A 16893-nucleotide genomic window follows, 5' to 3' on the forward strand; every position below is an offset into this window, starting at 1 on the left:
GTGCAAATATCTTTTTGGATATGGGTTTTCAAGTCTTTGGGGTAAATACCCAGTAGAGGGATTGCTGGATCATATGGTAGATCAATTTTTAGTTTTTTTGAGGAGCCTCCATACTGTTTTCCATAGTGGCTGTACCAATTTGCAATCTCATCAGCAGTGTATGAAGGTTCCTTTTATTCCGCATCCTCTCCAACATTTATTACTTGTCCTGTTGATTATAGCTATTCTAACAGGTATGGGATGGTATCTCATTGTGGTTTTGATTTGCATTTCCCTGATAGCTAGCGATGTTGAGCATCTTTTCATATATTTGTTGGCCATTTATATGTCCTCTGGGGAGAACACACTGTTCAGGTCCTCTTCCCATTTTTTGATTGGATCATTTGTGTTTTTTGTTGTCATTAAGTTGTATGAGTTCTTTGTCATATTTTGGATATTAAGCCCTTATTGGAGGTGTTGCTTGCAAATATATTTTCCCATTCAGATGGTCGTCTCTTTCCATGTTGACAATTTCTTTTGCTGAGCAGAAGCTTTTTAGTTTGGCCTAGTCCCATTCATTTATTTTTGCTTTTTCTTCCCTTGCCTTTGAGGCCAAATTCATAAAAATCCTCTTTAAGTCCATGGTCCATAAGTTTAGTCCCTATGTTTTCTTCTATGCATTTTATTGTTTCAGGTCTTATAGTTAGATCCTTAATCCATTTTGAGTTAATTTTGGCATATGGCGATAGACAACAGTCTAATTTCATTCTTTTGCAGATGGCCTTCCAGTTTTCCCAGTACCATTTATTGAAGAGGCTTTTCTTTCTCCACTGTATGTTTTTGGCTTTTTTTTTTGTCAAAAATTACTTGCCTATATATATATATATATATATATATATATATATATATATATATATATATATATATATATATAGGTTTACTTCTGGGCTCTCGATTCTGTTCCACTGGTCCATGTATCTGTTTTCTGCCAATACCATGCCATTTTGATTATTGTCACTTTATAGTATAACAGTACAGTTTTATAAAACCTTTAGCCCCTGAGAAGTGCCTCTGGGGGGTTTTTGATACTCTTTTTCCTAATATATAGTTGTCATGTAATTGTTATGTTTATTAAAATGGAGTAAGGAAAAGAATTAACAGAACCAATCTTGCTTGCAGTAATTCTCAAGGTTATAATTTGACCCCACCATCGGCTAGAGATTTTTAGAGCCTGTCTCTGCTACTTCCAGGCTGAGGCGAAGTTATCTGTGAGGGGAGTAGGCCGCCTGCTCGGCCACACTCACCTTCACAGCAGGGTCGTGAGGAAGCGGCCCAGAGTAGCCCCGAGGAGCCTGCTGCAGAGGAGACTTTGGAAAGGCAGGGATGCTCATGGGTTCTATTTTGTCACAGCAAACAAAGGAAAAGGACATAATGTGCCTTTCGTACATGTGTTTGGAAAGACTTGGAATCCCTTTGGAAGTTTCAGATTCATCTTCAGACATAGCTTTGAAAAATTAATCCATGAGGTGTGGAAATATTTTCCAGCCCTTCGCCTGAAATAAATGGTTCTGTCAACGTTAGTGTGTTAAGAGAAAGTTTCCTTTAGCGCATATCTCTTAAATCTCCTAGGCTGCTCAGAGGCAGAAGCACTTTTGCATCTTTCATGGTGCAGCTGTTTTTTAAACTTTTCGAGGGAGAAGGTGAATATTTTATTTAATCTGTCTCGGTTCGCTGAGCTTCTTGGGTCTGTGTTTTGTTGTTTTTCATTAATTTGGGGAAATTCTTAGCCATTACTTCTTTAAATATACGTGTTGCCTTGTTTCCCACCCCGTCTTGGAACTCCAGTTCCGGGCATGTTGGGACATTCGATATCGTTCTGTAGTTCTTGGATGCCCTGTTCTGTTTTCTTCCACTCTTTTTTCTCTTTGCATTTTGGTTTGGATCATTTCTTTTTCTATTTCCAAGTTCACTATTTATTTTTACCCTCTGCTGTATGTAAATATAAGCCTGTCAAAGGAATTCTTTATCTATGATACATTTTTTTATTTCCGGCATTTTCATTTTACTGTTTTTTATAGTTCCAGTCTCTACTGAAAATTCCCTTCTATTTATGTAAGTTGTTTACCTTTTTCACTAGATTCTTTAACATATTAATTACAGTCATCTTAAGGTCCTAATAGTTCTGACATCTTGGTCATCTTTGGGTCTGGTTCTGTTGGCAGCTTCATATTATGACAGTGGATTGTTTTCTCTTGTTTGGGGTTTTTCCCTGGTAAATTTCGATTGAATGATGGACATTCTGTCTAGAAAAACAAGAGACTAAGGTAAATGTCATGTCCAGAAATAGACAAATCTCTTCTGTCAGGCCATTACTGCAGGAGGTTGATTCAGTCTAGTTGGTAATTGCGGTGGGTTTGGGTTTTTCTGTTGCTACACTTGACCTTCACACCACAGACTTCAGATGCTGCCAGTGGTCAGATGCGGCTACTGTTGCGGCTAATTCTGTTATTAGCGTGGGGCCTGAGGTTCTGAGGTTTTTCTGAGTTCCCACCTCACCCTCTGCTCTTAGCAGGCCTTGCCATAGAGGAAGCCTTTCCCTCCTCAGTGATACTTTCGCTGCCTGTAGGCTCTTGGTGGGGGCAGTGAAATCCTCCCTTCTTCTGGTCCAGCCTCAGGCTCAGGCAGGTCCATTGGCATGGGCCTTGGAAGTGGGGCTTTCTCCATGTTCCTGCTTCTTCCCCCTGGGGCTGCTGTATTTCTGCTCTTTAATCTGAGGTGGGGGGAGGGTGTCTTGAGTTAGAGTTTCCCGCTCCTCCTTTAGTGGTAGCTGACCTCTGCTTTGTGTCAGTGCAGGATCCTGACCCGAGTAAGTTTTTTGCTTGTCCTCCAGAGACAGATGGCTTTTGCTTCTGCTCCTCCCATATGGCAGTGCACCTTTGTCTGGGATTGCTGGCGAGAGGGTGTCCTGCCCCTCTCAGAGCAGCAGAGGCTCTTGCATCAACCCTCCCCAGTGGCGGGCTGCCTTTCCTCTCCTCTCCCGGGGCGGGGGATCTCTGAGAGGACCTGGGGGATCTCTGGGGACAGGAGGGTTTTCACCACTCCCCCAGCAGTTTAAGGCTTTTGCTTTGGATGGGAAAAAAAAGTCCCAGAAGTGTGCAGGGTTTTGTATCTGTGTGCTGTGGGGAGGACTCTCTTTGGGTTCCTTACCTGTTCCAGTCTTTCTCAAGAACATCCAGCAGAAAAGAGCTTGCAAGTAAACGCAGACTTCCTTTGTGCCTGGAGGTTCCAGACTGTGTTGCTTGCTCGCACTCATTTTTAAGAATTCTTCAAAATTTTAGCTGTTTTCTTTGGCCGCTTCTGTGGCAGCCACCTCTGCCTTCTGTGCTCTTCCAAAGCTGAAATAATTTGTGTGTCCCATCGCTCCCGGAGGAGCTTGTCACGCTTTGAAATTTGGTTTTCCTCCCTCAAATCCACTTCCTCCATCCCTCACCTTTTAAAATTCTGTATGTTAGATGCAATCATTATTACTAAATGATGATTTGCCTCTTTAACCTTGTGGATTGGAACTTGGAAAATTTGGAAAGTTCTGTGAGACCCTAGTGGTGCCTGTGAGGCAGTGTTGTTAAGTGGATTTGTTCTTTCCACAAACGTTTGACTGCCTCCTCTTTGACAGGCTAGAGGCTGGGAGTTCAGAGTGAGCAAAACCAGATGTATTCCCACGCTTATGGTTTCTGGAGTAGTATCTTCTTCCTTGGAAGCTTAGAGATTAAGCTAGAAGGCACATGTTATTGGTTGCGATACTTGTCATTATAAAGTCCTGTCAAACTCCTACTTGATGTATTTTTATTATTTCTAACTCTATTCTCTGACCAGTTGGATTTCTCAACTGTCTTCAAGCATCGAGAGGGACGGAGTGTAACATTGGGATCCCATTCTGTCTCTCCTCCTCCCCTTTCCTCATTCCCACCCCCAAAAGTGTTGAAGATATTTTAATGTTAGTGACAAAGACCTAAAAGGACAGGATGGATGTACGCGTTGAGGAGAGAGCTAACATTTTCTGATTGTTCCGCACTAGCACTGAGCAAAGAGCTTCACGAACCTCATCTCATTGAATCGTCACAACTGCATGAGATACGTGGTATGATACATCTGTAGCCTGCAGATTCAAAAAACAAGAGAGGTTAAGGAATTTGAAATTGCGCACGATGCTCATAGCCATGGTTCTTTCTGCTGTACCGCACGGACTTCCTTTAAACACTTGTTATTGCTGATCCTGTTGGCTTTATGTTACTGAAAATCAAAGAAATTAAGCACGTTTAATTGATGGATAAACTGAAGTAGCAGTTTCAATTCAGTTTGAAGTACCTACGTTTTAAGTTGGCCCTACTCTTGCCCTTTATGAGTTTTTTATTCTTGTGTTTGAAAGCGTCATAGAAACTTTATAGTTCCTATGCTTTGAAACCCACATGTTTTACAAAATTATGGTGGTGCCCATTTAATGAAAGGTTAAATGCTTTGTTCTCGATGATAATGGTATGACCAGTAACACATGTGACTTAGCTCTTCAACTGTGTAGCTTCCACTGTGTACAGGGACTGGAGAATTTGTATAGCTGCTGTAGAATCCCTCGTTCAAACTTTCAGATAGAGATAAATGTGGCCCATGTTTTAGGAGGAAAAAAACCCAAAACATACTAAACTTTTGCATTTGCTCACTGGATGAGAACTGTGATGCTTTCGGGTATTGCCAGTGTAGCTGAAAACTCCTTCCTCTGTGGACAAGCGGCTGACACCGCATCCTGGAAGAGCTGCAAATTATAATGCCTTCTAAACACTTCAAGGTGTTATAGAGGTTCTGCAGAAACAATTAAGCCTGAGAAGTTCGTGTATCCTCGGGCTGAGACACTTGAGTTATGATTATTAGCAAAGCTTGCTTCTTTTCCAAGTGATTCTCAATTTGGTGGACAGGGTGAGATGATTTGAAACATCTTAAATTAGAAGTTCTGTCCTACAGTTGTGCCCTTGGCTGGTATTCTAGGTGGATTTGTTACCAATCATTGTTTCTTATAAATCCCAAAGGCTGCTGTCTCCACTCTGATTAAAGGTGAGCATAAAGCTTTGAAATGCTTGAATGCGGTTTGATTCGAATATGATTTAAAATAAAAGGTGATGGATCCATTTGGCTAGAAAGGCCGGTAAAAATTTAGGATGTGTGTATTTAAGCTTCTTAGTGAATTTTTACACCTTTCAGTTTCTTGAAAAAGGACCATTTCGTAAAACTTACCATGTGCTAGTACTCTTAATTCTCTAGAAAGGAGTGGGGAAAGGTCTGAATTTAGAGTTAAGATTCATATGTTTGAGTCGTGACTCTGCTACTTAACATCTTTGTATCTCACATATAAATTGAAATTCGTATCTGCCTCACATAAGGGATGAGCTGGTTATAAAGAGTAATGAGATCATGAGTTCAAAAGTGCTTTGCAGCAGATAAAATATTCTGACATTTGCAAAGATGCTAATAATAATAATAATAAATAATAATAATAATAATAAAATTGCCAGTTTCTACACTCAAGGAACTCATCATCTCGCTGGAGAGAGAAAAATGTCATCTGAAATAACAGTAAAGCAATTATAGAACAGTATATAACAGAAATAACTTGTAAGATAAAGGCTGTAAGTGCTATGGGATTTCATAGTAAGGAGAGATTGTTGATATTTGGGGTGATCAGTTATGGTTTCACAGAGAAGGTAAATTTTTTCAGGTCTCAAATTGTAAATATTTTGACTAGAAGAGGGGAAGGAAAGCAGCGACGTGAATTTAAGCAGGAATGAGATTAGAGTGAGTAGGGTGTATCTGAGAAGCAGCAGCAGGCAGCCAGCAGGCCCCCAGGCTGTACCCATCTGGGAAGCTACAGGACAGCTTCAGTCAGATGGCCTTGGAGGCTAAATCTGTTTCAGCTTTTCATTGAGTAGGACAAATTCTCATCGTAATGCTTTTGCCTTTTTCATATAATTAGTCAAAAGAATAGTTGTCACATAACTCAGAAATTATCCTGGGCTTTAATGAATAAAGAGGACTTGCCCAGCAAACAGAACCAAAGTTGGCAAGTCAAAACCAGAAAGTGTCTTTTTCTTCCACCTCTCTTGGTTACGCTTCCAATTTCCTCATGTTAAATTTTCATACTTTCACCCTCTTGTGTAAATCCTAATAGCCTCTGATTTCGAGTGGAATTATAAGTCTGAACAAAGCTGTGGAGAGGTCATCTAGGTCAGCATCCTGCTTTGGCTAGGAAACTAGTTTAAACTCTGCTTGGATAAGAAACTGTCCTCTTTCAAAAGACTGTATTGAACTAGGACAGAGTAACTGGTATTGAAGTAACCCTCTTGCCAAAAAAAAGAAGAAGTATAAAAGCTTATGAAAATAAATAAAACAAGAGTTTAGAGGCATTGAAGAACAACCAGTACAGTCAGTACTTGAGGGACTAAGCATGATTCCCGAGAGAAGGGAAGCGCATTGAGACAAGCTGTATTTTCACTATAGTTTTTTCCCTGTGGGCGTGTTCTAATTCACAGTACATGAGTGTGGAGTCCTAGCAGAAAGCGGCAGACCCTCAGGGCTGAGAGGTTGGAGTTAGGGGCTATGAAAGTATCTGGGATTTAAAGGACAGAACCCAAGGAAAAAGGGGACTGCAGGGAAGTAAGCAGAAAACAGGCAATCTTCCCTTGAGGTGTTTGCCAGCTTCTAAGATGCACACGATCAGAGCAAGACTCCCAGAATCCCTGCAGAAAGAAGCAGCTGGAAGCCTAACAAGCTGTGTAAACATTCCGACAACCATATCTAGTGCTGATGAGATAAAGATTGTGTTCAAGGCCCGCCAAGCTGGAGGGGTCATGGTAAATAACCAAAGCTTTAACTGAAGGCTCCAGGGAGCCCTACCTTAAGAGTAAGGGAAAGCTGGGAAATGTTGGCCCTAACAAAACTTAAAACTAACTACCAACAGGGTTAAAGTGGTCCAATTGCATTCAGTGAGAATATATTACAATTTTAAGAAGAAGATAATCTAGATCACCCAGAACGTCTACAGTTTTTAATACAGAATGTCTAGCATCAAATAAAAAATGAAGAGGCATGCTAGAAATTGAAACCAAATGACCAAAATGAAAAGAAAAAACAGATAATAGAAAGAGACCTACAGGTGATTCAGATACTGGAATTATCAGTCAGGAACTATGTTCAGTAAGTATAAAAAATGGAGAATTTAAAAAAAAAATCTTTTAAAAAAGTCAAATGGAAATTCTGGCACTGAAAAATATAAGAACGAAATTAAGAATTCAGTACATGGCTTTAAGACACACATACACAAACAAGAGAGGATTATTGGACCATGGAGAAAATTGGTAGAAAATACCCAGATTGGAGCACAGAGAGGAAAAATACAGAAAATAGAATAAGAGATCTATGGGACACAGTGAAAACATTTCATATATGTGTATTTATAGTCCTAGAAGAAGAGAATGTGACAACCAATATTTAAAGAAATATTGGCTGAGAAATTTCTGAAAACAGTGAAAGACATCAAACCATAGCTTGAACAAGGTCTGTACTCCTTAGTGGAATAAGTGCAGAGTCATACTTAGGCACATCATGTTAAATTTCTGTAAGCCAAAGACAGAGAAAGCTTAAACGCAGTCAGAAACAAAAGGTATGTTACCACAAGGAGCACCAGTAAGGCCGACAGCTGACTTATTAGCAATTATAGGATGAAGCCAAAAGACAATGAAGTTGTATCTTAAATGTGCTGGAAAAAAGATGGCTAGCCTAGAATTCTCTACTCAGCAAATGTATCCTTCCAAAACGAATGTGTGGGGAAAAAACTTTCAAACAAATAAAAACAGAGAGCTTTTGCTGTCAACTGGCCTTCAGCAAAAACAACAACAATAACAAGTTCTTCGAGCAGCAGGAAGATAATTTGAGATGGAAGCTCAGCTGTATATGAAGAATACCATAAAAAGAAATTGTATGATAAATATAAGTGAAAATTTACTTTTTAAATCAATAATAGTGATGTCTTACGGGATTTAAAATATGTAGAAGAAAAATATTTGCTACTAATAGCACAACAGATGGGAGAGGCTAAAGAGAGGTTCTTAAATTGTTTGGTACGTTGTAAAATTACTAATTTGAAGTATAATATAAATCAATGATGCTTACTTTAATTGCTTAGATGGCTACTAAAAGAATAACAAGACCAAAGAACCAGTAAGCTCATGAAGAAAAAAACATGGGGTAATAATAAAATTTGTTTGATCGATTCCGAAGGCAAGAAAGAAATAAAGGAACAAAGAACAGTTGAAACAAGTAGAATGATCACACATTTAAACCCAGTCACATCAATAATCACATGAGGTATAAATGGGACTATATATACAATTGGAAGCCAAAGATTTTTGGATTTAATATTTTATTAAAATCCATTCATATTCCTCTTACAAGAGACAATCTTGAGACAAGCCTTGAGGACACAAGTTTGAAAGTAAAAGTGTGGAAATAAACTTACATGCATGCATATACGTATACACACACAGGCAGAAAAAAATCAGTAAAGATTTAGAATATTTAAATAGCACTAATAATCAACTTACTCTACTTGACAATTATAGAACATTATACTCATCAACTGCAGAATACACTTTTTACAAGACATCTAGATTATTTACAAAAGTAAACAATGTGCTGGGCCATAAATCAAGTTTAAATAAATTACAAAGCATTGAAATAATACGTATAAATCAAGTTTAAATAAATTACAAGTATTGAAATAATACTGTATGTTCTCTGACCACAGTGCAATCAAAGTAGAAATCTGTAACACATAAATAGAAATTCCTCAAATGTTTAAAAATTAAACAATATACTTCTAAAATGAGTCAAAGAAGATATCACAATAGAAATTAGACTATTTTAACCTGAATTATAGTAAAAATATATAAATGTGTGAGATGCATTTAAAATAGTGCACAGAAGCAAATTTATAGCTTTAAATGCATACATTAGAAACAAAGAAAGATTGAAATTATCTAAACTTCAATCTCAAGAAACTAAAAGCAAGATAAGTAAAAGTCTCCCAAAATAGAAGAAATAATAAAAATAATAGCAAAAATGAACAAAATAGAGAAAAAATATATGATAAAATCAACAAAACCAAAAAATGTTTTTTTGAGAAGATTAATAAACATGATAAACCTCTAATAAGATTGGTCAAGTACAAAGAGAAAATACAGATTATCAGTATCAGGAATGAAAAGTGTATTACTTTAGATTCCATAGGCATTAAAAAGACAACACACTTTTAGTTTAATAAATTTAACAATTTAGATGAAATAAATATGTTCCTTGAAAAATACTACTTACAAAACACATGCACATAAAGATATATGCGTAATCCTATATTTATGATTTGAAATCTTTAATCCACAAGTTAAAACCTTCACACACTAAGGAACACCTAGCTCAGATGGCTTTTTGATGAATTCTTCTAAACCGTTTAAGGAAGAAATAATGCTAATCTTGCATAAAATTCCTCAAGGAATAGAAAACGGGGAACACTTTTCAACTCATTTTATGAGGTCAGCATAATCTTGATGTCAAAAGCTGATTTAAATATTATAAGTGTTGAGCAAAAGAAGACAGAAAAGAGTAAATATCGTTCGATTCCATTTGTATGAAATTCAGTAATTGGCAAAATAGAAATCAGAACGATTTACTCTTAGAAGGGTGAGATACTGGGAAGCAGCATAAGGGAATCTTGAGGGCTGGAAAGTTCTGTATCTTTATCTTAGCCGTAGTACTAAACATATGTACATATGTAAAAATTCATTGAGCTGTACACTTAAGATTTGTGCCTTTACTGTATGTATGTTATAACTAAAAAAAAGATTGTAAACTTGCTCTGGTATAACTATGACGTTTTCACCATCACATTTCTTTCATGTCTACATCAAATCCAGCGTGCACTTCCCTTGCTCACATTCTGCTTGATAAATGCACACTTGTGATGGAGCAAGCGTGAACAGCAGGGAGTATTTGCTGTAGGCTCCCCGCTTTGGGGGAATAAAGGAATTACCCAGCCCTGGAGTTGGGTGTGATAGAGCATCTAGTTCTTCCACTGTTTCGCTTGCTCACTTAATACAGTGTCGTTTCCTTCCCAGGCACGGTGGTTCTGGGATGCGTACTTCCAGTCCATCAAAGCCATTGCCCTGGCCACCCTGCAGATTATCAACGACCGGATCTATCCATACGCTGCCATCTCCTATGAAGAATGGAACGACCCTCCGGCCGTGGTGAGTGAATTCCAGTGCTAGTAGCCACGTCAGACGCAGTCCAGCTGTTAGGATGGGACAAAGTAAAATGTACTGAATTTGTAAAGGTTATTTCAATTCTAAGATGAAAGTGTGCTGTTCTACTTGGGGTCTGATAAGGCCAGCTTAATTTTGAAATGATGACAAGAGTAGGATATACAGAAGCTGCAGCTTCTAGTTTGTTTCAGATGTGCTTGGGAAGGCAGTATGTTTATTTATTGCAGAGCTAAATGGGGAGGCCTGGGTATTCTTGGAAATCAAAGACTTCCTGATGATTTTTGCAGTTGTAGTGCTTAGAACTCTTGAAAAGATTCTGTAAACTACTTACTAATAATAGTTTATATTTTAAGCGCTCTCTGCTAGGGATCATGCTAATCCCTATCATGGATTATTTCAATTAAGATTTCCAGTACCCCATGAGGAAAATAATCAGCAAAGGTGATCTAGAGGCATTATGGATTGCCAGTCACTTTCTCACTATGGCTGAAGCCCCTGGTATTTCTATCAGAGAGATGAGGTGCTCAGATGCTGCTTTCAGGGCTTCTTGAACGAGTCACAAGGCCCTTGTGGCATTGTAGGGATCGTGGAGCTGCCAGACCTTCTATTTCACTGAAAATGCCTGAACCTCTGGGCTTGGCAGTTATTACTTCCTGGTGGAGCACACCTGGCTGTCTAGCTCACAGACCCCAAGGCTTTCGTAGAAGATAACTAGACTCCATTCTTCATTCCAATCATCGCGCTCTTCCTGGCCAGTCCTCCTTGCCTCCTTATTCTCCCTTCTCTCAGTAGTGCTGTATGCTGCCAGTGGGTTAATCTTCATATAGGATTCTCTTTCCCTCCCTTCCTCCTTTCCTCCCTTCTTCCTTCCCTCTCTTCCTCCAAACTCTATTAAACGGTTACTGTGTGTCAGGCACTCCACCAGGTGCTGGGAATGCAGAAAAAGAAACCAGTCCTTGCCCTCAGAGGAACTCTCCACTAACTTGGGAAGCCAGCAAGTAAGGCAATGACTGTGTAAGAGCTCGTGCCAGAGCCCCGGGGAGTACAGGGGGGGCACCTCCTGGTTGGGAGCGGTCAGGACACTTCCTGAAGTGAGGGTGCCTGAGAAGTAAATATATGCTTAGGGTACAGTCAGATAAAACAACAACAAATACCTTTCTGTTTTGCTTGAAATAAAGTCTCCTTCTCTCCAGTCTCCTCCTTTGAATCCATTGCCAAAGGTAACCTTCTAGAATGTTTCTATTTACATATAAGCATAATTATGTGATTATAGAACACAAATGGGATCATGCTATGCACATTGTTCTGTTCCTTGCCTTTTTTACTTTAATAACAGATCATAGACTTATTTCCATTTCATTCTATATAGTATACAGTTGACCATCCATATCTGTGGGTTTGAATTCTGTGAGTTCTTGCATCTGCGTGTTCAACCAACTGCAGATCAGAAATATTTGGATAAAAAAATCCAAAAAGCAAAACTCGAAATTGCCAATGGTGAGCACCAAGTTGAATCTGCTCAAATGAAGTGATATGTAGGCATACCCTGCTGTAGCGTACGTGCAAATGTAGGTTATAGGCAAGGGACTTGTGGCAGGAGTGAAGGAAGTTTGCGAGGGAGAGGCAGAGCATGAAATCTGGAGAGGGCCCAGATCACGAAACACTTTGTATCTCTTGGAAGGTGTTGAGTGTTCTTTGTGGATAATAGGAAATCACTGAAACATTTAAACAGGGGAGTAATATGTTAAGATTGTGTTTTGACTCAATCTGACATCAGTGTGGAGAACGGACAAGACTGGAGGCCAGAGACTATGTCAGGAATCCAGGTGAGACTTAAGAGAGGATAAATTTGAGCGATATCTGGGAGAATTGACTGTTCAAACTGGCAAATGAGGGAATTTAGGAAAACTGAGTTATATGGTGTTGTTTATCCAGATGGAGAACATGGGCACATGGGGGTGCTCGGTGAGGACGGTCCTGGAGTCCACACTCGATGTGAGTGCAGGGCCTTCCCCAGTCTGGCCCCGGTCTGCCTTGTAGCAGGGGGTGCTGGATTTCTGGCAACCCAAGTCTGTTGTTCTTGCGAATACTCCACGCCTTTCCTTCTCTGTTGCCTTTGTGACTGTTGGTCTTCTTACTAAGGTGCCTTTCTTCACCAGTGCCTTTAACTGTCCACATTTTATCTAGATTTCAGTGGTCCGCTCATATGCTCCTTCCTTTATGAAGTTTTGCCAGATCCCCTGAGCAGGAAGTAATCTTTCCCCCTTGTAACTCTTAGAGCATATTATCCGCGTTTCTTTCCTGTCACCTAACATGTGTAGAAGTATAATTTCCTGTAAGATTTTAACCTTCTTAAGGGAATTTCTGAGCTATCTTCATTTTCCTCATAATACCTAGGACAGGTTGATTTGGACAGGAGGCCCTTGATAATGTAAAGGAGGGAAGGCCGAAGATCGGGATCCTAGGACTTGCGCCATCCGAGGCTCACTCACACACCAATGTGACATCCACCTGTTGGGAAGGTGGGGAAATTGATAAATTCTTTCTCATCTATAAAGCGGACATAACGAGACTCTCAGTGCCTAGCAAGTTGTGTAAACAAGTGAGAACCCAGGTCTTCTACCTGTAGATGATCTTGAATTGCTCGTGGAGTTTTAAGGGAGCCGTTGAGCCTCCTCCAGGCTGAAACATTTCCACTATTCCAAGCATGTGGTCCAAGCTCGAGACAAAGCATATCACATCTGTTCCTTTTCAGGAGAATTCATACAGGTGGGATGGTCATGACCCAGCCAGGAAGTATGGAAATAGTGAGACCTTATGCTGCACTTTCATCTAAAGCTCTGAGAAACATTTAATAAGGCTAAATGGTTGGAATTTTCATTCTCTGTCTGTCATAAGAATATAAAATAGGAGAAAACAGTACATGAAATTTTGCAGTTTTTGAGATAGATATGTTTTAATTCAGGACAAAATGGTCAAAGTGCTGGACTCTATCAATTTGGGAAAGAACATACATATAAAAAGCATAAATCTGGATATGCAATTGGAAAATATATTCTATATATTTTTCTTTAAGTCTTCCTTAAATAGTTATTTTTAGGGTAATTGAGTGTTTACCACATTTCTAGGCGCTCAGGCAATGAGAGCCCTGTTTTAAAGCTGTGGATTTTACATTCTGCATCTTCAGTGAAAGCAACTGACAGGGGCCTGAGTAGCACTGATTTATTTATAGTTGACTTTGCCCCTCCCCATCAGGAATGTTTAACCTACTGTAGATGTGATCGCTAAGAGTCCAACTTGCAGGGGAGTCTCCCCTCTAGATTCCATCAAATTGACAATTTCAGAGGTCCCAAAGTGGGAGTAGGCGTGAATCTGGGTCAGTAAATCAAGGTATGGTCTATTTTATTCAAAGGGCCTCCGGCCATGCACTAACCTCGCTCAGACTAGAGGGGGCAGGGGGAGAGCAGAGTCCTATTTTGGCCAGATGCAGCTGCCTTAGTTTAATGACCTATCCATGTGGATTAGGAAGACTGCGAGGGGTGGCCTTGCAGAAACCCAATGTTGGTGTCACCTGATGCTTTGCCATTCTCATCTGTAACCAGATAGGAGACTGATTACATTATGCATGTATGCCACACTCTCAAAACTTGAAAATGTTTGACAAAACTATTCATAAGCATAACTATAAAGTAACAGATCTGTGTGGTATGGGGACATTGGCCCTTTGTTTTGAATCTCTTCTTTGGAAGGAATTTCTCACCACGTTAAGGTTCTTTATGAAGAGATGAGTTTGTTTTTATCATTAATTTTCATAGCTCCCCATGTCAAGGCTGCCTGTATTTTACTACATTTCAGTCTCTCCACGCTCTCATTTTTTTCCCCTTTTTGCAGACATCAGCAAAACTTTATCATCTCCCCAGATGCCCCACACCCGTATCTCTCCTAACGTTAGTGTCACTTCTGGTCTCGCCCTGTGGCAGGCCTCGTCCCTACATCTGGGCCTTGCCCGTATAGCTAGGGATCTCCTCGGACACCCTCCCCCGCCTCGCTTATGGGTCTCCGCCAGGTGTGAGTGTGTCTGGAGGACAGAGACTGAGCAAGTAAGCACTAAACGTGATATGAGATGGAGTGAGCCAAGCGCTGTGAATTTGTGGATTCCTGGCATTTGTTGACAAAACCGTATTTTCTCAGCAACAATTGTTTAAAAGTATATGTAATATAGTCCTAAAGTTGTGTTGTAGAGTGGAATATTTTCCCATTATTTTTCTACAAGGTTTAAATAACCTTGTAGAAAAATAATGGGAAAATATTTTACAGATATGTCAAAATTTTATTTACCCAGTCCAGCTTGACAGTTTTTCCCCCAAATTTGCTGCCATAGATAACACTAGTAAAAATACTCTGAATTTTTTTCTTTTCTATATTTGCCCATACCAGGCCTAGAATAGAAAGGGAAGATAGATAGGAGGGGGAGGGGGAGGGGTACCCTGGCCTTTGACAAAAATTGATGAGAAAAATGGGGGAAGTAACTTAAAATGGATTATTGTACCCAGCATAAGAATGAATTTGAAAAATGAGAGCTTGTTCCCATGAAATCTTAGCAGGCGACTTAGCAGAAAGGCCTCAGACAAAGATTACGTCCTTACCTGGACTTCCTGTAAGCCTCAGTCCAAGTCCTGTTTTCAAAGACTTCTAGAAAGGGAGGGGATCGGGCCGAGTATCACGTAAGAGCCCTTGATTGGCATTTACCACCCATGAGGAGCAGGAATCCGAGTTGTGGGTAAAATGTAGGAGTTTGCAGTAGCCCTTGAGTTCCTAGGGAAGTGGTTCTCTTTTAGTGTGCATCAGAATTTCCTTGAAGGCTTGTTAAAACACAGATTGCTGCCATTTCACTCCAAAGTTTCAGATTGATTAATTCTGGGTGGGATCCTAAAATTTGCATTTCTAGCAAGTTCCCAAGTGGTTTCGATGCTGCTGGTCAAGGGACCATGCTTCGATGGGGTATCGATTCACTGCGGGTGTCCTAACTCAGTGACTGGAGAAGGCTCTCCCTCTCTCCCAGTTCTCTTTATGGACCCCTAAGGCTTGGATTAGAAGCATCTAGAGACTGGATTTAGACTGCATCTGTCTCAGCTACATGAAAAATTCAGGGCTGCTTGTACTTAGATGTCCAGACAGCAGCCCTCACTCACAAAGGTTATAGTTGTACCTGCAGCTGAAAGTATCACTCAGCCGTAAACACTAACAAGCAGTAAATCACTCTGCAGACTGAAGAAGCTCCAGCTCAGATGCATGAAGCAGAATTCTAAGTTGAAAAGATACCGGGTTAAGAGTCTGTTTAACTCAACTTAGTGCCCTTTAATTTCCAGGTTGTGGAATGTTTCTCTGGAATTTGAAAGCCTACCCAGCCCCCCAGGAGGCCTTCTGGGCTTATTCTCCCCTTCTTCCTCCCACTGCCTAGGTATAACTAAAGTATGTATGGAATTTAGAAATTTTAGCTTGAATTTTAAGGAAGTTTAAGCTTTTTGAAGATCTTTTTTGAGGTTTCACATGGATAGGATCACAGTAGTACAAGCAGTTTATTATACTCTAAATTCCAAATTCCAAACCTTTCCTTGAGTAGCCTTTGCCTTTGAATTGTTTTCTATCTGTAGTTACTTCTGTGGAAACAAGCTAGAAAGTCTCAGGTCATCAGTAGCCGGAGAATAAAGAAAGCTGAGTTGGATCTGCGGATGGAGAAGATGCAGGAAGATCCAAAGAGCTTGATCTGGGGCCCCAGTCAAAGAACTCGGCCGGTTCTGATGGTCAGATAGAAAATGGAAAAGACTAGATCACCACCCAGATCTGGATGGGGAGGTTATAAGGAATATAAGACAACCTCAGGGGGCTCGTTAAGACGATCGTGTCAATCAGGTCTTTTGCACAAGCAACCTAGATCCTCCTTGGTAGAGACAGGTATGCCTGTGCAACACACATCTGCATGGCAGCTCTGGGGTGGTGGGTGAATCTGCACCCGTTGCTTCCCTGGATGGCGGTCCCCCTCCTGTTGCTTAGAGTCCACTCTTATGGCTCCAGCATTCATGAATCAACCCGACTGCTTCCTTACATCACACAACTTGTAGGAGAGCAGAGAGTAGAACAGTTTTTTGGAGTCTGTCGGAGTTTGATCTGGCAGCAGATTAATTAAGAACATATTGAATGTTTGGCAAAGCCATCCTTCATGCCCCAGCTCTCACTTACTAACACATCAAATTCGCTTTCCCCTTGTTTCAGGGCCCATTTTAATCCTCCCTTGAGGTCTGCTTAAATGATTCAGTAGTAGAAGTTACTAGGAAAATGCAGTTTTGGGGTATTTCAATGTCAGGATAATGAATTTTGTTTCTATTTCTAATATCCTATCCTACTTACATGCCTTCTAAGTAATTAATATTTAAGTGTAATTTTCTAATCGGTCATTACAGCTGCAGAGTAGAAAGTTTTCCTTGTTGCTCCAACGAGAGGTGGAATCTTCATATTTGGCATGTGCGCTCGCTCGCTCGCTCGCTCGCTCTCTCTC

The 16893-nt window shown here is 40.1% G+C and overlaps 2 protein-coding genes across 3 annotated transcripts in view; both read left to right on the plus strand.

Annotated features, from left to right (window-relative positions):
- Positions 1 to 10358, plus strand: part of LOC120606317 (exostosin-2) — a 59565-nt gene extending 49207 nt beyond the window's left edge. For both annotated transcript variants that reach the window (XM_039867493.1, XM_039867504.1), the window contains exon 8: positions 10191 to 10358. In XM_039867493.1, the coding sequence (XP_039723427.1) occupies positions 10191 to 10343 (153 nt within the window). In that variant the 3' untranslated portion in view covers positions 10344 to 10358. The remainder of the gene's footprint in view (positions 1 to 10190) is intronic.
- Positions 10359 to 12148: 1790 nt separating this feature from the next.
- Positions 12149 to 16893, plus strand: part of LOC120609297 (exostosin-2-like) — a 78404-nt gene continuing 73659 nt past the window's right edge. Inside the window, exon 1 of the mRNA XM_039871723.1 lies at positions 12149 to 12163. Within this exon, the coding sequence (XP_039727657.1) occupies positions 12149 to 12163 (15 nt within the window). The remainder of the gene's footprint in view (positions 12164 to 16893) is intronic.

Source organism: Pteropus medius, unplaced genomic scaffold (genome assembly GCF_902729225.1).
Source record: "Pteropus medius unplaced genomic scaffold, Ma_sr-lr_union100, whole genome shotgun sequence".
In the NCBI taxonomy this organism is placed as follows: Eukaryota; Metazoa; Chordata; class Mammalia; order Chiroptera; family Pteropodidae; genus Pteropus; species Pteropus medius.